This window comes from Macrotis lagotis, chromosome X (genome assembly GCF_037893015.1).
Source record: "Macrotis lagotis isolate mMagLag1 chromosome X, bilby.v1.9.chrom.fasta, whole genome shotgun sequence".
NCBI classification, from domain to species: Eukaryota; Metazoa; Chordata; class Mammalia; order Peramelemorphia; family Peramelidae; genus Macrotis; species Macrotis lagotis.
This window is the reverse complement of record NC_133666.1, coordinates 47,204,500-47,226,716: the sequence shown is the minus strand read 5'-3', so window position 1 is coordinate 47,226,716 and position 22,217 is coordinate 47,204,500. Positions and strand designations below refer to the sequence as shown.

Here is a 22,217-nt window from a genome sequence, read left to right as displayed (position 1 = left end):
CTGTGTAAGGACTGGATGAAGGAACTTGAGGTGCTTAGCCTGAGAAGACTTGGGGGTGGGCATTGGAAAGACTGGCACAGAGTTAGAGATATTAGGCTTGTCCTACTGAGCACTAGAGGGCAGAACTAGGAGTACCTGGGGAAGTAACTTAGGGGCAGAAGAGAAAAGAATAGAAGAAAAACATCCATCCTATCATGTAGAGCTGTGATTGGAATAGGCTACCCCAGCAGTTACAGGGAGCTCTGGCTGACCTGGATGGGTGTGATCCATTAGTAAGCCAGATTCTGTGCTGAGTGCTATGGATACAGTTATAAGTGGAAAGAAAAACAGTTCCTGCCCTCTGGGAGCTTATAATTGTGGAAGAGAACACATGGAGGGGGCCGAAATTCAAGTTCATGGGAAGATGAAGATATTGGCAGCGTAGTGTGGAGGCATCTGGGTGGGATCAGGGAAGGTTCATCTATCAGAGCTTTGGTTCCCAGGGATAGAATCTAAAGTTTTGGTGGGAGAGGAGGTGAGGATGATATGGAGTAGAGGGGAGTCTTCCTCAGATATGACCTCTGAAGCCTTTTCCAACTCCTATTCCAATTCTGTGATTGCAGTTATCATAACCTGGTTTACAGATGGAAAAACCGAACCACAGAGAAGCTAATCAGCTAATATTTGTTTATAATGTTCTCCCTATATGCAGTGCCCTTTACTGGGTGCTGGGGGTGAACACAACAAAAAAGAACCTGGTTTCTGCCTTCAAGGAGTTTACGTCTAGGAGATAAGACAGAATAAACACATAAAAATAATGTCAGTCCCCAGGCAATTTGTTATTATAGGTGTCTACTAATAGAACAGATAGTAGACTATATAGAAGGGAGAGATCCATGCCATGAGCTGCAGGCACCAGGAAAGATTACTTCTGAATTGGATCTGGAAGAAAGTAGGCACAGAGGAGAACACCCAAATGGAGGAGATAATCCAGGGCAGATTTGGGAGGACACACACAAGGCCAGTGATTAAAGATGTACAAACAGAGAAGCTCTCCACAGGAGAGTGTAGGGATGCGAGACCTGGGAATTAAACCCCCACGTAGAGGGAATGGGAAGAACGAAACTCCACAGAGGCTATCAGAGACCCCAAGGGAGGTGAAGGTGGTCAACAGTGTTAAATGAAGAAAAGTCTAGGAGTGCAAGGACTGGGAAAAGGCTGGTTGAATGTGATGATTCTCCAGAATCACTGATAGCACAGTTTCTAAAAAGAGCCAGATTCAGGGGTTAAACAGAATGACTGATGAAGAAATGGAAGCAATGGGTCTAGGCCACTGTTCAAGAAGTTTGGCAGGGAAAGGAAATGGGAAAAGAAGGTAAGATGTAGGTTAGGGAGCTCTGAACATGCTTGTAGGCAGGAGGAAAGATATCAGTGGATTGAAGAGACTAATCATACTGAAGAATGGAGCATATAATTAAGGGAGCAAGCAAGATCTTTAAGGAAATAGGAGGAGATGAAATCAAGGGTACATGTTAGTCTTGGAAAGAAAGACATCTCTCTTTGACTGAGACAAGAAGAGGAGATGAATGTAGGAACAGATACTTAGAGTCAAAGAACAGGGAAGTTGAGGAAGCTAATTTTGGATGGAAAGGTGCAGGACATCTGTTTGGAGGTTGGTGGTTGGTTGAAGGAGGTGTTATTAAGCAGTGAGTCAGAGGTCACATAGCTCCCCGCAACAGAGCCGGCTTAAGCCCAGACTCTGGCTTCCAAGTCCTGCTTCTTTTCCTGCTCTATAGATTACGCCCTAATTCACTTCTAAAGAGAATTAAACTCCCTTTGTCAGCCTTTCTCATCAGTCTTTGCCATTTACATTTCAAACTCTTTCCTCTTGTCCTGCCCTCAGTAGCAATGAAGAATATCTACTTATCACCACCTGTATGCCACCCCTTCATATCATTATTGACCAACGGGGACATCATGTTTCTGTTCCCTCACAGCCAGATATTGGTGGGGGGAACCCATTTGACTTTCCTTGTGGGGTGACCTAATGCTATTTCTTCTTTTTATCACTTTAGCATCGATGAGGTTCCTGAACATTGTTCCTTCTCTTTCTCAGTGTGGCTTGAATCTGTCTGAAATCATCTTAACCCCTTTGGTTGGCTCTTTACCTCTGTCTACTGGACCTTCTTAGCTTCCCTCTTTGAACTTCTCTTAGATCACCCATGAGGTGTTTGGGTGGCCACACTATATGTATCCTAGACCAGAAAGATGGGGGGGGCAGATCTGAACCCCATCCCTTTCCTTGAGCCTGCATCTCCTAGCCTCCCAGCTGGATAGTTCCCCCTCCTCTTCCTCCTAATCCAGTCTTGGTCCCTGGTTGCCCTTGGCCTTGAATGTCCCCCAGGCAGGGCGGAAGCGTTTTGTAGCCCTATCTGGGCCCCCTACACAATGTACTTTTCAGTTATCTCTGTCATGCTGCTGGCCCTGATTTCCCTCTCTCGTCCAGACCATGAGGAAGGCAGCCTTCCAGTCTTGGGTTGCCATAAGGGAAGAATGACCCTTTTGTTCCCTGCCTTCCCTTGTCTGCTGGTAGTTCATTAAATCTTCTTCCCTCTCCATCCCCCCTCTTCCGGCTGGCCAGTAGTCCAGCTGCCCTGTTTACAAACCTCCCATTCTCCCACAGGATGTGGCTTCAAGAGCCACAGGACCTGCTTTTGGGGGGGAGGGTCATTGCATGGGCCAGAAGTAAAAGTGAGGTCCCTGGATTGATAAATCTTTTAAAATAGTAGTTATATAGTAGTTTTCAAACAATGGAATCTTTTGGCTTTCCCAGGACCATATATGTTCCCAGGATAAAGAGGGTTTTCCGAGTAACAAACACATTATCAGTCAATCAATACAAATTTATTAAGGGTCATGCCCTCTTGGGCCTGGCATTAGTCAACATCCTGAATCTCTTTGGTCTCAGTTTCTCAATATGCAAAATGAGACCAGTCTTGTTCACCTAGTAACAATGATGGAGATAATTAGAAGGTTCTACTAGAAGATGTGGCGGTACTATTTTGGATCCAAGGGGGTGAGGCCATTTGTCCTGAGGCCTACATAATGCTTCAACCGCCACAAGCCATCAACTCTTTCCCCTGCTTGTTTGAGCATTCCAGGATTCCTGAATTCTAGTCCTTCTCAGTACCCATGGCCCTAAAAAATGGATCCCTTATAAGTTCTTGTTGCTGTTTTGCATTACCACATGGGAACTTTGCTGAGGCACACTGTTCCTCCTCACTAGTAACCCAGAGAACTTTTGCAAGCCCTGCCTGATTCTTCTCCCTTTTCTTCTGGTTTCAGTGGACCCTACCCAGTTTTCAATGACTGCCTGACACTCTGAGCTTGGCTTTTACTTCTACCAACCATCATTACACTAAGGGCCAGGAAGAAGTGGGTGAGACTAGAGCTACAATTCCTACCAGAGGCCTGACTCTAAGATAGGATTGTCCCGACCTCATCCCTCTTGTTGGCCTCACAGACTGAGGAAAGGAAGTGTTCACTCCTCCATTTTCTCCTTCTTTTCCAGCTTTTGGCATCACTTGTATAATTGTGTGGGGTGTGACTGGTCATGGCACTGAGGGTCCTAGGAAGAAAAACTGGGCCTTTAGACATATCAAGGTTGCCAAGGGTGAGCTAGCTGATTAATGTAGACAGAGAGAAAGGAGTGACCTGGGGGCCCCACAGCAAGCCACGGAGTAGGAGTGCGGGGTAGGCTTCAGGGACCTTCTCTCTATAAAGGGAACTCCCTTCCAGCTCTCTAACAGTACAATCTGAATTCTGTACTAGAGAATCAGGGCTTATTATTCCTTTGGTGACCTCAACTGGGCAGGCTTTACCGTACCTGCATTTATAGCTATATTAACACTTTCTCAGCCTCTGACCCACGATTGGCATCCCAGACCATGGATGGCGCCAGTGCTTAAGCCACTTACAATAGTCCATTTAGAATGATGCTTAGCTTCATCTCCCTGTAAAGTGGGAGTAATGCTGTCCTTGCTATCTCACTGCTGTGAGGCTCTAAAAAGGGGAATGTATGCCAGTTTGGAAATTTAAAACTGAAGATGTGCTGTTATGAAATCCTACCAGTGAGCAGCTGAAATATTTAAATGATTCTAGACCCAAATTCTGAGCATCTGTCCCACTGATGAACCTGGCCCGGGTGGAAAATAGACTGAAACTATCTGTCCTGGGAAGTCTCCAGGTCATTCCTCTCTTTCCCTGTTTATCTAGACCCTCCTTCCTTTCTCTTTTCTCTGTTTTTATACATATGCAGGCATCCATCTATATAAATATATATATGTAAATATTCTATATCATTTTGCCATTACTAAACTTCCCCCCTTACCCAAGTACAAATATTATTTCCTCTTCTATTTACAAATAAGGAAACTGAGGTCACACGGCTAGCTTAGTAGCAGAATTGGGATGTACTGCCTCTACCTCCAGTGCTCTTTCCAGCATTTCCCCTCCCCCCCCAGGGTGCTCATTGAAAGCGGGGAACTCACCTCCAAAAATAGAACTATCGAATGTCACCAACAGTAACCTTAAGAGGTCAACTAATGATAACAATAATATCCCCATTTCAGCAGCACTTTGAGGTTTACCAGGAACTTTCTTGACACTGATCCTATTTGGTATTCTAATCCCCCTTTTATAGATGTGAAACCTGAGACCTGTCAAAGTTAAATGACTTGCCCAAGGTCATACAGTTAGGAGCAGAACCAGGAATGAGACACAAGGTTCCTATGTCTCCATCCAGTTTGATTTCAGTTTTGCCCTTTGCCTCTACAAACAGGACTTCCATGGAACACCTTGGAGACTGAGGCTTTAAGCCAATGGTAGCCTCTCATGGTTTATGCAGGCAACTTGATCAGGCCTCCCTTGACTAGGAAAAAGAGAAAAGCCATATGAGGGCACAGAGTACGGAATAGATCTAAAACCGAAAAGGACCCTCGACTGTAAACTGATGAATGCTCTCATTTTAAAGAGGAGTAAAATAGGTCCCACAGAAGACAAGAGACTTGCCCAAAGGCAACCAGGTAGTCAGGATTGGAATTCATGTCCTCTGACTCAAACCCTCTCAAAATCATGCCTTTTCTCTCCTTTGCTCCAGTCTCAGAGGAAAAAAAAATGATCTTTCTTCCCAAGGCCAAGGGAATATAATATCTGCCCTTGGGAAATGCCCAGGCCATTCTTCTCAGTGTTTATCTATGTTCTTTGAGTGGACTCACTCAAGCCTCCCTTTTTCATCAACTCCCTCTTTCTACCCTTCATTCTTTATCTACTGTCCCTTTATATGTTGCCTACAAACATGCCCAGGTCTCTTTGATCCTTGGCAACACCGTCTCTTGACACCATTGCCCCCTTGAGCTATTGGTGGGTATCTCTTCTCCCTTCACAGCCAAATTCTTAGGAAAAAAAAGCTTTCTTCATTTGATGCTTCCATTGCCCTAATCTCACTCATGTTTCAAGACTTGGCAGCTATCCCCTCCTCTCCAACCTCACATCTACTGCTTTAGTGAAGGTCCTTGTGACCTCTCCTGGTCCCTTGGGGTAGCCTCCTCATTGGCATGCCTGTCCCATTCCAGTCACCAAGGTATTTGCCAAGATGCCTTGCCTACTCAGTAAGCTGCATTGCTTCCATGTTGCCCGAAGGATCAAATAGAAACTCCTCTTTGGGCCATTTAAAGTCCTTTGCCACATGTCTCCAACCTGTCTTTCCAACCTTATTATGTTCATGCTCACTAATCCAGGAAAACTGTTATTCTTACTATTCCTCCCCCATGGTGCTCTTCTCATCTCCCATTCCTATCTCCCATTGCCATGCCTGAGATTCACTTCTTCACCTCTGCCTCTGAGATGCCTGATGGAAAGGATCTCCATTACATTATAGACAACAAGTGGTCATCCAGTCTCTGCTTGAAGGCCACCAAGGAGAGGCTTTCCCACTTCCTTTGCTGAGGTCCTGTGCCATTTTGGGACAGTTCATTGTTTGAAAGTTATTCCTACCCACAAATCTGATTTGCCCCTTTGCATTGCCCACGTCTGACCTTTCTCGTGCATGGCTCTCATGCCCATTCCCCAGTTTTCTCTGAATCAATCAAACAGCCTCTCTTAAGCTCCTAGCACATGCCAGACCCTGAGTTTGGCTGCTCCACAGCTGCACTTCTCAACCTGGACTCTTACTGAATGAACTCTAGGCCCTTCACCCTCCTGGTTTCTCTCCAGCTTATCAATTTCCTTCCTCAGCTGTGGCACCCAGAATGGAGCCTAACTGGGATGTGGCCTGGCCAGGGCAGACTATATTCCTGGAAACTCTTCTCTCCACAGTGCAGCCCAAAGCAGAATTTGCTTTCCGGGCTGACACATCACTCTGTCCACTCACTGTACTTGCAGTCCACTAAAACCCCTAGATCTTTTTCAGAGAAATTGATGCCTAGTCAAACTTTGCTCTTCCTGTGAGGTGATGTTATCATCCAAGGATAAACCTTGGCATTTATCCTTTTTGAATTTCATGTTTTTAGATTCATCTCCGTGCTCAGTGGAAGCTTGTCAAGAGCCCCACTCTGTCTTGTGTGGTAGTTCTCCCTCCCAGTTTTGTGCTCTTTGCAAATTTGACAAGCATCCCATTTATGCCCTTATCTAAATAAGTGGTGTAAAAAAATGTTAAGCACAGATCCTTGGAATACTCTACTAGAGATCTTCTGTCAAGCAGGCATCAAACCATTAATAACCACTTGCTTGAACCACCCATGATCACCCTTTTTGAGCACTATTTCCTTTCCTCAATGTTCACTAACTGGCTTTTTCATGTCCTGTTCTAAAATTTTCCCAGGAATCAAAGTCAAACCTCATTGGCCGGTAGTTTGCCACTCAGAATTACTCACTTCCTATTTTTTAAAATCAGGATAATATGCAACCTTCTTCAATTGTTGGTACCCCTCTCCAATTCTCCAGGAGCATTTGAATGGCACCATCAGGAGCTTAGAAATCATCAAGTCTGCCATTTCTTTCAGTCCCTAAGGCTACAGGCCAAGTGGTTTGAACTCATTAAGGACAGTTGGGGGCTCTCTTTCTATAGCTGTACTTCCCACTAGCCAATTTTGTTCATCATTTTCCATTGGTAGTATTATTCTCCTTGGCCAAGAAAACAGAACAAAAAGAATTCATAAATGGTCCGAGGCCCAAGCTTGGGGGTCTTTTCTTTTCTTGTCTCCTTTCTAGCCTTTGATCATTCTGAACTTTTCCTTCCTTCCTTCCTGACACTATTTTATGTGGCCTTGCCACACTTCTATTCATTATATCTTGTTTGCTTGTGCTTCCATCTTATGTCTACTTTCTTTTAAAAACCCAGATTGATGGAAATGATGTAAAGACTAACAGATTGCCTTCAATGGGGGGGGGGGAGCAAGAATAGAGGAAAACTCAAAATAAATAAAATCTTTCTTTTAAAAAAAAATCCAGGTTGGTTGGGGAATTGCCTGTTTTTCTGTACACAGCTATTTTTCTCATTGGAAAGATTTCCCATTGTTTATTCAGCATTTCATATTTGATAATTTTTCAACACTCTTGTACCTACCTTCCTCTATAGATTTTTTTTAATCCATGGGGGTCCCATTTTCCCCCAAGCCCTTTGAAATCTGTTTTCCTAAAGTCTAGGGTGCACGTCAAACTATACACCTACCTTTCCTCTTTCCTTGATCACAAACTCCAGGAAGTAGTCTTTTTGTCCCAAGGTTCCCATCATTTTCATCCCTATAATCAGTTCCTTCCTATTGGTAACTATCAGGTCTAGAATAGGATTTCCCCTTCTTGGTTCTGCTACCTTTTGAATGTCAAATTATCCCAAGACCATATGACTGGGGTACACTATAAATTTGTTTTATCCCACCTCAGTTGTCTCCTCACTGCTTCGCCCCACTCCAGTCCTTTCAGTCTTTCCTGGTTGTTACTTTGTTACCCCCTCCACAGGAGCTACTCCAGTCCTTCCCTTCTTTTCTCAAGACACCCACATCACCCCAAGGAGGACCTTAGCTCATATATAACTTAAAAAAAACCAAAGCCATACATTTCAAGCTTCTTCATTTTTCCCAGTTCTACACTTAACTCATTGATCTTCTCCTTTGTTATAGTCAGAGAACCCTGTTCTTTGTGAATGTTAACTCATCAAGCCCTCTATCTCATCCCTTCCCATGTCCCCTGCCCCTTCTTCAATGATCTCTCTCAAATTATCCACTTCTCCTTATCTGATTGCTTCTTTTCTTATGCCTTCAATTTTTTTTCCAAGTCTCTCCCATCTCTAAAAAACCTCTAGCTTCCCCTCTACCCCCTTCAGCTAGCATTATAGAGTTTTATTCCTTTTCATAGCCCAAGTTCTAGAAAAGGCTTTCTACACTTGCTGCCTCCACTTTTCTCACCTCCAACTCACTTATCTCCTCTTTGCAATCTGGCTTCCATCCCTAGCACTTTTTGGAAACATCTTCCTACAAGATTATCAGTGCTCTCTTGTTAGCTAAAACCAATGAGTTTTTTTCGATTCTCATCCTTCCTGATCCCTCTACAGTATTCAGTGCTGATCACCACTCCTCTGTCAGTGATCTTACCTTCAAACTGATCCTTTTTTGGTTTCCTTCATAGGTTCATTATCCATATTCCTCCTCCAGTGTGTGAGATCCTGTCTTGGACTCAATTTGTGTGTGTGTGTGTGTGTGTGTGTGTGTATGTGTCTCAATCTCTTTTTACATATATATCCCCATCTCTCTATGTTCCCTTCCATCACTGCAGGGCAAACTCTCAAAATGTCTTGCCTAGGCAAGGCAGTTGAGTCTCCTTCCTTCAGAATTATATGAAGCTAGCTCAAGCCAGCTCTTAAGGAACAATGGTTTAAATTTTCAGTGTGAATATTTACAACTTGAAAATAGTAATGTTACAAATCAAGGCTTGTTTTTGTTAACCTTCAGAATATAGGATTAAAGAAAATGACAGAAAATGGGTTAGACATGAAGTTTTACCATGAAATCTATGGGTGGAAGCTATTATGATATTGACCTCCCCAAACTGAGAGAGGAGTGAGTTCTTATCCAAAAACAAAGGATAAATAAAGGAAATCATTAACTTCCTTGGAGGCCTGTCTATGAGGTCGCACAATATTAAGTTGCACAATTGCTTGTCAAAGACTCATTCTTCTGCGAATACTATGTAATGAATTGTTATCCCTTCCTGGATTTGAAGTATAATGAGGGCAGGACAAGTTTTCTGGCTTTCCTCATCATTTATCTTCCTGAGTTTGTAATTAACAGAGGGGAAGATACCCACTGATTTTGACTTTTTAACCTAGTGGCGTAGGTGACTGAGTACTTCTAGAAGAACTCAGCCTGTTTACCAGAAATGTAGTTTGAAATACTTATTGGACTTTATCAATCTATTCTCCTTTTGGTTGGTTAGACTTAAGAATGTGATGGGGAAAACGTTACTATGCAGATGAAACTTTAAAGTGTTGTGGATACGTTAAGTACTTCCCAGCACCCTACTCTCCAGGACCCGGGCTCTTCCGTCACTAATCCATCCTCCACACAGCTCCCTACTGACTATTATTAAAACTCAGATCTAACCAGGTTACTCCCTGATCAGTAAACTTCAGTGGCTCCCTTTGCCTTGAGGTTAAAATCTAAACCCCTTTGTCTTCCATTTAAAGCCCTTCATAATTTGACTCCACACCACCTTTCTGGCTGATTACAAATAACTTCCCCTTACACACGTAGTTGGCTTACTTGCAGTTCCCTTCAAAGGATGTTCCTTCTCCCAAATCTGGACCTTGAACCCCATGTACCAAGTTCCCTACAAGTCTAAATTCAAGAGCCATCCCCTTTGACCTTTCCTGGTTCCTACTTTTTCTGCTCCTTTCCCTAATTAATGAATTTATTTTGTGGATATACCAGATTTACTTATCTTTGACCAAATTGGATCCCCCAATAGAATGGACACTACTTGAGGGTAGGGGCTTTCTCACTTTATTTCTCTCCCAAATAACTAGCACAATGAATAGACCATAGTAGGTGCTTAACAAGTATTTGTTGCTTGAGTGATTCGACTAATGAGACAAGTCGAGAAAGGATTTCTATTTTTGACAAAGTGAACCAGCAAGTGACTGGATAATTGAAGTCACTCATCTTTATGCTAGGCTTGTAATGTTTCACAAATTGCTTCCTTATGTCCAAATGATCTCTAATATTCACAGAGGACAAAATCACTTCTGGTTTTCTTTCCATTGTTCTTCAATCAATTATTCTCCACCATGTTTCCCTTCTATGTTTTTTCTCCTCCCATGAATATATCTTATCTATTGCTTCCCCTCACCCCTTTTTACTGGTGTTGTTTTTCATCCAGATCCAAAGTCATGGTTTTCATTCCCTTAAGTCTTAGTGATACCTATGAGGTCAAATTTGCCTCTTTCTATTGGGGTCTTGAGATCTTATTGTCATAAATTTGGGCACATGTGTGTATGTGTACATGTGAGACTCTGAACTTTTACTACTGACTCCTTTCTTTGATTTTATCTCTTGTGAATTTCTACGTGTAGCAATTGCTATAGCTTCTGGCGATATCATTTGTTCCCAAGTCAATCACCAAAAGTAGGAAGTAGTTATTCATTTTTAGTATCTTTGTAAATTTTTTTATGTCTTGGATACATATACCAGGAAAACAATAAACTTCTCTCTTTTGCTACCATAGTAAGGGAGTAACTAAGGGCCACTATTTGTCTCTTTTTCCTCTGACTCCCTCTGGAAGAGCTCTCACCTTCCACCACCTATGACTCTGTCGCTACATCATTATTCCTTATAGGAGAAGTAGCTTCTTTCTTTTCAAAGTATCCAGCCCCTGGGGTGGCTAGGTGGCACAGTGAATAGAGCAATGGCCTTGGAGTCAGGAGGACCTGGGTTCAAATCCGACCTCAGACACTTAATAATTACCTAGCCATGTGGCCTTAGGCAAGCTACTTAACCCCATTGCCTTGAAAAAGCCTAAAAAAATTGAAATAAATAAAATAAATCAAAGTATCCAGCCCCATCTTCTTCTTCTATGTGATATTCTCTACTTACCAGTCACCCAATGAGGGACAAATTCCCCCTCTACCACATCAAACCTTGTTTTTCCACCTTTAAGGTCCCATTTCCCTTTTTAATTTTTTGACTGTTTCATTGTTCTGATAACTTAGGAGTAGGGAGAAACATTTCTCAATGTCTATTACATTCTGCCTAGACATGGAATAGATGGAACAGGTTATGTGGCAGAAAGAGAAATGCACTCAACACAAGTCCCTGGAAAATACTCCCTGTTCTCCAGCCCAGTGGAGATTCTCAGCCTTGCTTGGTGGTTTTCCTGCTTTGTGGCTGTTTAAATGTCATAGTAGAAGCATTTGTTGGTGCCTTTCTAACCTTTTATTCAATCTTAACTCTACAGTTGCATCTGACTTGTTTTACTTATACTTTCTTACTTTACTTCATCAATGATCTCATCTTGTTCTTTTGGAATCCTCATCAAGGTCTTATTCTTTAATACAGTTATTTTTGGATACTTTCTCATGGAGAAGAGAAGTAGAACTTGGAACTTCACAATTTCCCATTCTTTCTTATTCAAATCATGTCCTGTTGGCTTTTTCCTTGCTGCTTCCTCCACCTCTGTGCCTTGGCATGGGCCTAGAATGCCCTCACTCCTCACTTCCACTTCTTGAAATCTTGAGCTTTCTCTAAGATTCAACACTAGTGTCACCTCTTCTGTAGGAGAATTTCCTCTACCCTCCCCTGTCATGGCCCCTTGAAATGACATTGTATTTGTTGATTTATACATACAAAGCTAGATTGTGATCAATGCTAGTTCTAATTATACAAAATTTAATTTAGTGCAAATTACGATATAATTTAATGGGAACTAAAATTCAGTTGATGTAATACATGTAGTTAGGGGCTTCACAACATACACTACATTGTCAGCCTGCATGTGTTTGTGATATGTTGCTGCATACCAATCATATAACCAACACTTTACATTTTTTAAAAAGAATCTTCAACAAAATCGACAGAAGAAAGAATACTTCAGATGGAAACATGGCCAGGATAGTAGAGAAAAGGCTTGTTATTATATCAGACTCACAGTTAGATCTAATTGAACTGTATAAACATGGTCAGTGACACAAAACTAGGACAAAATGGCAAAATCCCTGAATCTACAGTTAAAAACACACAGGTGAAGTAAAAGGGAGATTCTGGAAGAAGAGACCTTCCATACCTTCCTTCTCTCAGAAAGAAAAAAAAAACTCAACCTGGCTTAAAAGTGTCTTTTGACCCTCATGATTCATTATTAGAAGGTATTGAAGAAGGGGATTTTAAAATAAAAACCAGTGCTGCTTCTGGAAGATTCTAACCATCAATCACAAATCAGACAAGTTTTGTAGTGTTGACAAAAACTGATTTTGAAGACTAGAATTTAAGTTATTCTAGTCTAGATGTTGAAAAATTTTGCAAAGACAATAATATCACTTTTGAGGCATTACTGATTTTGGATACTGGCCCAAGTCATTCAATGACACTTGGTTCATTGTATGAGAAAGTGAGTGTGCAAATTTGAGATGTGGATAAAATTTTTCACTTACACATATGAAGATTTAAAGAAAGATCACTCTGGGATTCTAAAATATTAAACTATATCCATAATGATGTTTTCAATATATCAATGTAGGTTTATACACTATTCAGTCATTTCAAAATTTTACTTTCTAGAACTATTTTATTACTTTGTAATAAACTTGGATACTGTATTTTTTTTTAGATTTTTGCAAGGCAAATGGGGTTAAGTGGCTTGCCCAAGGCCACGCAGCTAGGTAATTATTAAGTGTCTGAGACCGGATTTGAACACAGGTACTCCTGACTCCAGGGCCAGTACTCTATCCACTGCACCACCTAGCTGCCCTACTTCATAATAAACTTAAATCAGAAATATATTTTTCTTGTCCTTTCTTGTTATATTACATAAATAACCAGATAAACTTATTTTTAAGAAAATTATTTCATAATTCTACTGGGCTGAAATCAGTTCTTATATTTATAGATAACTTCAAATAGTATAAATTAGACTAATGTAACCACTTCATGGGATTCATTATTCACAGGCATTAGGACCTTGCTACTTGTAATGACTTATTTGTTCACATGCTATTTCCCTTCAGTAGAATATAATCTTCTTGAGGGTAGGGACTGTTTCATTTCCCTCTTTGCTTAATAAATGCTCACTGAATTGAACTGTTTCCCCAAACTTTCCAAGTAACTCAGTTGAATGGTGGCATCCCCTAGCGTAGAATTAGGATCTCAAATGTGGTTTTGGATATTTGCCTCCTACTGGTCAAAGCCCTCCTTCCTCTCCCCTGGGACGTCACTGTCCTTTACTCTCAAACAGGAGGTTATAAATGTCTGCTTTCCCAGACCCAAGCCTGATAGAAGGAATTAGCCAGGAGAGAACCTAAAGAAACATATCTGTGCTAGAGAAAGCTGATTAAGAGTCTTCAGAAAACAGAGCAGTGCCAGAGTCACTCTCAGGGCTGACCCTTCTTTTGCTCCAACCTCGAAGACTCCAGGAACCCCGAGAGATGGGCTGACCAACCTTTGTACCCAGTTATAGCCAGACCGTCCTCATCCCCTTCTTGTACATATGTGTGTATGTGGTGGTGGTAGTGGCCATGAAGAGCAATTGAGAACAGCAGTTTGCCTTCTTGTGGTTTCTTAAAGGGGTTTCCCTCCAAGCTTGCTTTCCCCAGAGAATCCAATTAAACCTTTGACCCACAATTCTGAGGCACTTAATACAAGTTTACTCAAGAACTAATGCTGGGAGAAAAAGAGAAACCAGTTCTCCATTAGCTGCTGTCCTTTCTAATAGAGCTTAAAACATTAGTGTTGAAAAAGGACATTAGTATATCCATCACAGAATATGCAAATAATACAAGGCTTTGTTCTAATACTTCCCCAATGTACTTTTCATGCAATATTGTGTATGTTTTTGCCTAGTTTTCCTAAAATACTCTCAGCTCCGTGAATGCCATTAGCTAAACTTTATATCTCGCAGTGTTTAGCATAGTGCTCTGTATATGGTTAGTGTTTGATTATATGTCAGTCAGACGAATGAACTAGATAAATAAGAATATTAAACATATATAGAAATACAGAGAGACTATGCTAGAATATAAAAATATAAGATACCAGCACTGGAAAGAAGCTATTCTAACTGCCTCATTTTACATTGAAGAAACTGGGGCCTAGATTTGCCTGGGGCATTAGAGAGAGAACCAAAACTCATTGAAATCAGCTACCACTTTAGGGTCTTCTGTTAGTTGTGAGATGAGGCCACATAGACCATTCCCCACAGAACTCAACAACTTCTTCAGTCTTCAGCTCAGTCATGGCCAATCAGTGATGACTTAAGTGCTAGGGGACCCCCTGTTTTCTGAGAAGCAGGGCTGCCAAGGAGCATCCCAGAAGTGGTGGACATCAGCTATGGGGAAATTTTCTTTCAGCACCCCTCAGCCAAGGTTGTTGGAAGAGCAGTTGGGCAGACCGACCTTGCATGTACTGAGTGGGTATACCCAGAGGTCAGGGCACCTGTACCCTCTGCTTGTGAGGTCTGAAGCTTCAAGACATTGCCAAACTTGAGGTTTCCCTAACACTCTGGTTCAGTGATTCAATTGAGCCAGCATGTATTGAGCTCACACTGTGTACCAAGCATTGAATGCTAGGCACTGGGGGAAGGAGAAAGTTGACAAAATAAAATGTGTTCAGATGCATGGGTGGGTTTCTTCAAGGACCAGAAGCCAGCACTGATGCTGAATGTCTCCAAGTAATGGGAGTGGTTGCATGTGGATAGAGACAGTGCTCAGTATATTAGAAAGATTTTTGGACTTCTCTTGGGCCGCTGCTTGTTAACCATGTAACCTTACACAAGCATTCATTTTATCCTGGCAGCTATAAAATGGAAATGATAATACTTGCATTGCCTACCTCACACTGTAGTCATGGGGAAAGCCACTCATAAACAATAAATGTGAGTTTTTCTTTTTCTTATTCTTAGATCTCTCTGAGACTATTTCCTCATTTTGAAAAAAAGGCAGAATAATAACTACCTTTGGTGAATATTCAGTGAAATGATGTTTTATGAAAAGCCTTTGTGACCATAAATCATCCAAGATAATCATATAACATCAAACGTAGGTGGACTCTTATTAATAATACCAGTGATGGTAATACAGAAGGAATAGTGACATAGTACACCAGACTGTCTCAAATTCAGTTTAGGGCCTTTTCCTGCTAAACCTGCTTCTTCTCTATAAAATCAGAAGGGTCAACTGTGGCCCTTTGACCACTTGGGCTCGTGATTTGCAGGTTTGGAGAAATGAAATGTCTTGACCCTCTTGGAGAGAGCAACTCTACTGGAATCTGCCAAATGAGGGCATTCCAGGCAGCTGGGCTGAAGCCCTCACCAACTCTTTCCCAATTAGGTCTTGTATACATTCCATGCCCCCTGGGCCCCCTTTTGAACTAATTACTGACCTCAGCAGCTACAGCTTCTAGGTTTTGCCATGGTAATGGGCTGTTTTTCTTTCATCCCCAAAGAAAAGGGACTCATGCCCACCAAAGCTTCACCCCTCCTCAATGGGGCAGTTGCCAGCTTGCCCCACCTCTGCTAGGAGGTCCCTCAGGCTCCACTGTCCTCGGCAAATTCAAAGACTGGCACTGTTATGGGGGTTGAGGGGGGAGGAATGGGGTCTGGGAATTGGCCCCCTGGGATTTCTGTGAACATTTTTACCACTGCCATCCCTTTGAACATACCGGAAACTCAGCAGGCCTGGATTCTTCTGCAGTGCCCACTGTTGCTTGCCAGCACCCAATGATAACAGTTAATGGATTGCATTTGGTGCTTGGGGCTACCAATGAACTGCCACATATCTCGGTTGCTTTTCAAGCTAAGCATCCGGGCTCTGGGAACTTGTTGGACAATAAGCCAGTTCATCAGAGGGAAAAGCTCATATGATGTGGTTATATAGCTTTCACTCAACTTGCTTATTCCTCTCCCTGCCCCCAGCTGTCTTGCTTTGAGGAAATAGAACAACATACTGGTACATTGACCAGACTGTCCCTTTCTTGGGCATGAAACCAATGTTTTTCCATCTACTGCCTCATCATGGCAACCCAGAGAGGCACACAAGGGCACGCTTAATGCTCCCTTTCACAGATGGGCACACTGAGGCCCAGAGGAAAGAAAGGGAAGGCTCCTCATGGTGATAAGTCAGTGACAGGTCTGGAGAAGGAGTCTAGGTTTCAGACCCTTTTTCCCTGCCAAGGCAACTCAAACTGAATCCAATATGGTGACCAGCTGGAGGATTGAGAGTTTAGTTGGCCAACCAGAGCAGGCTTTGCCATAAGGCACAATGGTTCTTCCTGTTTGGGTCTGTCTTGTCTGGTCTGATCTAACTGTCTATCCAGTCATTTCTGTAACATGTCCCCATCAAGGAGATTCGTGAAAGAGTATGGAGACTCATACAGGACTACAGTAGAGACTTTGAAATTATAAGTATGGTACAGAACCATAAAGCAAAGGTCTTGTGGGGTGGTGCAGGGAAGGACAGGTGGGAGCCCACAGTTAATAGCATTTGGCAGCCTAGAGGACTAGGCAGGGGAGGCAGGAGGGGAAGGAAAGCAGGCAGGTATATGGTGAGCTTTTTTCACTGGGCCAGCAGTCTGATGGTCATAGTTCTTGGAGAGAGAGAGTCCAGATTGTCTGGCAAGGCAATAAAGAGACTGACCCTGTACCCCAACAAGAGAGAGTAAACGCTATCAGAGCTGGGACAGTAGCCAGTTCTGGGTCCTTTTCTAGCATTTTCCAAATGGTCTGCTGAGAAGAAGCTGGTGGTACATGCAAGTGACTGCATCCATCTGAAAAAGTCAACAGTGCAGGTTCTCATCACTTACATTCTGGCTAAGTTTCTGGACTGCTTGGTGCCTGTTTTTCTATCTGTAATGCGAAAATCTAGATCTTGATGTAACCTTGACCATAACAATGGCAAGGCCCTTTGCTAATGCTAACGCTAAATACTAAGGAAGACCAAGAGGGATGATCTGGCAAGAGGTACATAAGGTGCGCCAAAGGGTTAGAGAGCTGAATCCAACTTGGACCTTTCAGCTTAAAGTTTTTGACTCTCTGTTGTGGTCTCTGATCTATTTGTCTTGTTTTCAGTTCTGACCTCAACTCTTTTCTCTTCTCCTTTTCCTCTCCTCCCCACCAGGTGAAGAAAACCCAGGACAATGCCACTGGTCAAGAGGAACATTGAACCCAGGCACTTGTGCCGTGGTGCCCTGCCTGATGGGGTCACTAGTGAGCTGGAATGTGTCACCAACAGCACCCTAGCTGCCATAATCAAGCAGCTGGGCAGCCTCAGTAAGTGGGCTGGCCTTGGAGAAGAGCTTTCTGGAGCAGAGTTATTTACCTTTTTCTCCTGATTTGGCGTCTGACCATTGAAGGTGGTCAGTAAAGGATCAATGTCTAAGGTTGAAGCTTTAGACTTGATCTATTCAGATATCTCATTTTGAAGGGGATACCAAGATCCACAGAGAGAAATTGAGGGAGTCTCTGCCTTTGAGGAGTCCACAGTCTTAGGATTCCACAGATTTTTGAGGCTAGAAGGTGATCTGAAAGTGTCATCTGGTCAAGTCCCCTGCCTCTGGACAAGTAGGCAGCATATCTAGGTCATCCCAAACAGTTTGTTGTTAATTTCATCCTGAAAGATTTTATAGCATTCTCTAGGAACACTGCCTCCTGTTGGTCAAGAGACTCTTCCTGAATGCTCCCTGCCATGGTGGCCAACCCTTCCATGGGCTACTTAATGACTTGGGCAAATCATTCTCTTTTCCTGAGCCTCAGAGGAGTTGAACCCCAAGATCTCTAAGGTCCCTTTGATAGCTTTTAGCAGCCTGGCTCATGGAAAATGGACTAGGTATGCCAAGGTACTTCATGTTGCTACAGTTGCTTGATGGGGGCCAGCTTGTATTTAGGCAGAAACTTGCTACCCTTTTGAGACATTGTCTACAGTAGTGGAAAAAGCCCCAGCTTTAAGCCCTGGCTCCAGTACATCTGAGCTGTGTTACCACCAGGTAAATGACTTTACCTTTCTGGACCTCAGGATCTTTGAGTTATGAAGTAGGGAATAATCCCTGCCCTCCCTGGCCCCAACAGAGCTGGTTTTTAGCTTTGGGGAAAGAGCTTTGTAAATCTTTAAAATGTGCTGTTACCATTGGGACAGGAAGTTACTTGAAGCATTGGGGAAGGGTTGTGATTTGAACTGCTTCAGATGGCCTGGGACCTGACTACAAGCCCTACCTTTCCCTGTGTCTTAGTCCTCTCAGCAAGATTTCCAAAATGGCAGCCCTCCCTGCCAAGTCTCTGGAACTTAGAGGCTCCCAGTGGGGAAACCAGTGGCAAATATACTTCCCATTTGGCTAGTGAGCCAAAGTACTGTGCATCCTCACCCACCAAATTAGCTTGGAATACCTGAGGAGCTAGGAGACAGAATGCAGAATGAGAAGGGATATAGCATGGTATACTGGGTGGGACATCAGGGTCAGGAGGGACCTCTGACCAAAGCACGCCAATAGCTGGGGTGGGAGGGAACCACAGAATATTTCATTGGTGCCCTGGCAAAAGAGTGGTAGCCAGTCACCAAAGCAGTGCTACCACTCAGAATCTCATTAGCTCCTACAACTCTGCCCATAATCACAGAATCTCAGTATTAGAAAGTATCTCACAGAATGTAGAATCCACCCCCTAGTGGTAATACTGAGCAGGAACCTCCTCTACAACTTTCAGTTGCTGGTTGTAGACCTCCATGATGGGGAGCTCATTACCTCTTGAGATAGCCCATTAGAAGGACCCTAGAGCACAGAATCTTGGGATATGGCACACCAGTATTGGGAGGGGTTGGGGGTACAGCTTAACTCTTCATTTTACTAACATGGAAATTGAGGTTCAGAGATGGTTATTGATTTGCCCAATGTTAGTATACAAACTGCTTAGTAATAAAGCTGAGGCTTGAACACGGCCTCCTGATTCTCAGGCCTGTGTTCTTCCCTTGATATCATAGCCATCCTTCTACATCACCACTTCAAAGCCCAGCCTTAGCAGGTAAGAGGGATGAGGCTTCAGGAAACAGTCATTCCCAATGGGAAGAGACTGTCTCCCATCCTAGGAGGGCCCCAGCCTAAGTAGCTGTGGCTCAGGCAAACTGTAATGGTATACCTGGATTGAGGGACCCTAGAGCTTTAATCTTTGTGGAGTAGTGACAAAGTAGATGTTCTTAGGGCCGGTCTGCTCCTCCTTCCTTACTATCACCCTTCAGGAGCCTTTAGTTCCAAGCAAACAGGACCCTTACTTTGCCAGCAGTCTCTGTCATAAGGGACAAAATCATATAGTAGACTAACACCAAGTTATCAGAGACTTTGTGTGTCCCACTTCTCTCCTACATTGACATTTTAAAATGAGGACAGAGCCAGGTAGAGGGCCATTTTTAACTCAAAAGAACATTTGGCTAAGGATAACATTTTAGACATTGGCCGGAATGCTAGTTTTGTGTGGCAGAACTTCCCATGTGATTTGTGTCCATCAGATCATGTCCATAAGGCTGTCTTGTTGGGACTTTGAGGAAGAAGAGATGAATCTGACATGAAGGCAGTAGGGGTGTGACAGGTGGAGGAGCCAGTGCAACTACTTAGAATCTCATTAGCTCCCAGAAGCCTGCCCATAGTCACAGATAGAATGTAGAATCCACCCCCTAGCTGAGCAGGAATCTCCTCCACAGCTTTCAGTTGCTAGTAACAGATCTCCATAGTGGAGAGCTCATTACCTCTGGAGGTAGCCCAGTTTGTTTTTGGACAGTTCTCCTTGTTAGGAAGGCTTTCCTTACATTGAACTGAAATCTGCCTCCCTGTGGCGGCAGCACCATAGATACCTGATTAGCAAAATTGGGGGCAACCTGAATGCTCTGGCCTCCAGGGATGTTCCTGTGGCATAGCAAGGAGCCACTGTCATCCTTAGCCACCCAGGTCATCTGTGGAAGAGATATGGCGACACTGGTCACTGGGAGATTGAAAATGAGGGAGAAGGTAGCCACTGTTGAGCAGTGCTGTGGTACAGTGGGAGGGGCCTGAGCACTTAGAGACAATTCATCTGGCCTGCAACCCCAGGAGCCGGGCAGTGTGTCTGAGCTTCAGTTGAATGTCCGCCTCATTACGCTGCCTCAGTGTTGAAAATAAGAAATGCACCTGGTAGGCTAGGCCCCAGGGCCTTTCTAGGCCTGCAGTTGTTCACCCAGCTTTGGCCTATGCTAGCATAGAGAAGTTCCCCATAATTATGTCACAGGAAAAGTACTTGGGGGAAGTAGAAATGTTTAGGCGAGAGTCCTCAAGAGAATACTTAGTGAGAGGACAAGATGGCTGTCTTCCATGTCTTGGGAAAATGGACTAGACTTAGTTTGCTTGTTCTCAGAGCATAGAACCTGGAGCATGAAGCTGGGGTAGAGGGACTAGCAGAGAGGCAACTTTAGGCAGAATGAGGGACCCAGGAAATTGGGAGGCCTTTGAGAAGAAATTCCATCAGTTGGCAAACGTGACGGAGGACAGGCGAACGGGGTTTGGCTGAGGCAATGGTTGGGCTTGGGTGAGTGTTGTGAGAAACCCCCACAAGACTTTATCTCTCTCTCTCCCACCAATTCCAGGCAGACATGCAGAAGACATCTTTGGGGAGCTGTTCAATGAAGCCAACAGCTTCTACATGCGAATGAACTCGCTGCAGGAAAGGGTGGACCTCTTGGTGATTAAGGTCACACAGCTGGATTCCACCGTGGAGGAAGGTGGGTAGGGGAGGGTGAGCCAAGGGAGCATTGCCCTTTCCTGGGCCAGGGCATGTCTGCTTCTTCTTCCTCTTTTTCTTTTTCTTGCCTAGATCATGTCCAGCTTTCTCAGAGTATACCTTAGACCTGGTAATTTGTTAGAGGCATATGCCAGTCCCTTGGCATCAGGGCTCCAAATTGGGCACTAGGATATTGGTTTGTCTCCCTGAGATTTGTTTACTCCTTCAAAGCTGGCCCTAGTTGTTTATTTTTTTCAAATAAGTTTTCCTGATGCCTTTTGTTTATATCTCACATCATTTTTGGCTGTATCCCACTGCCACCCCAAGTTTGAATTCTTCTGTGTGACAATGAAAAACGGTTAAATAATGATACTGATAACAGGGCTTTGACAACACTCTGCCATTATGGTCCCCAGAGGAGTTCTTCATCCTTTTTCCTTTTTTAAAAAAACAAATTTGTATTTTCATTCATCTCAGCAGTATCTGTACATTTGAGAAATATTAATAGATATGTAAAACATTTTAGTCTGCAAAATGACAATACTTTGTATGTATGTGGACCCCTCGAAACAGCTAATATATTCACACACACACACACACACACACACACAAAACCTAGGAGTCCATAGGCCCTAAATTGTATGACTCCATGGCTGCTGTGGTATAGAAAGCATCAGAGCAGAAATGGATGGCCAGGAAAGGCATGGGAGCTATCAGATCATGGGCTGACAGATGGGGTGGCCCACGCACCTAGGCAGGAAATAGCACTAGAAGAAGCAGGCCCATAGCATGTTGGCAAGGTTCTCTATAAAGGGTTTCTAGACAGTCATGACTGAATCAGGAAGAGGAAGGAAGGCGGAGCTGCCTTGCAGTCTTGGTACCAATTGTGGCAAGAGTCAGCACAATTAATCAGCAAGCATTTATTAAATGCCTACTGTATGCTAAGTATAGTGAGCCTCTAGATGGATGGAAGAACTGGAATGTAAGTACAGGATCTAGAGTTGGAAAGAGACCTCAGAGGTTATGCAGTCGCCCCTGCTCCCCCTTCGCTTCAACAAGTGGAAACAGGCCTCTCAAGGTAAAATGGACTGTCTTATATTACTCAAATAGTAAAGGGACAGAAAATTTATACTTGTGTTTTTCTTTTTTTGTCCTTTTCTATTTTTTCTTCTTAATGACTGCCTTTATAATATTTATCATATATAGCAATATATTATTATAACAATCCCCTTTATAATATACCACAAATCTACCCA

The 22,217-nt window shown here is 43.2% G+C and overlaps 1 protein-coding gene across 2 annotated transcripts in view; it reads left to right on the top strand.

The window, feature by feature from the left end:
- The window catches only part of LOC141499780 (actin-binding protein WASF3-like), a 71,267-nt gene that overhangs the window by 27,893 nt on the left and 21,157 nt on the right, over positions 1–22,217 (top strand). For both annotated transcript variants that reach the window (XM_074202499.1, XM_074202500.1), the window contains 2 exons: positions 17,348–17,499; positions 20,828–20,962. In XM_074202499.1, the coding sequence (XP_074058600.1) occupies positions 17,367–17,499; positions 20,828–20,962 (268 nt within the window). In that variant the 5' untranslated portion in view covers positions 17,348–17,366. The remainder of the gene's footprint in view (positions 1–17,347; positions 17,500–20,827; positions 20,963–22,217) is intronic.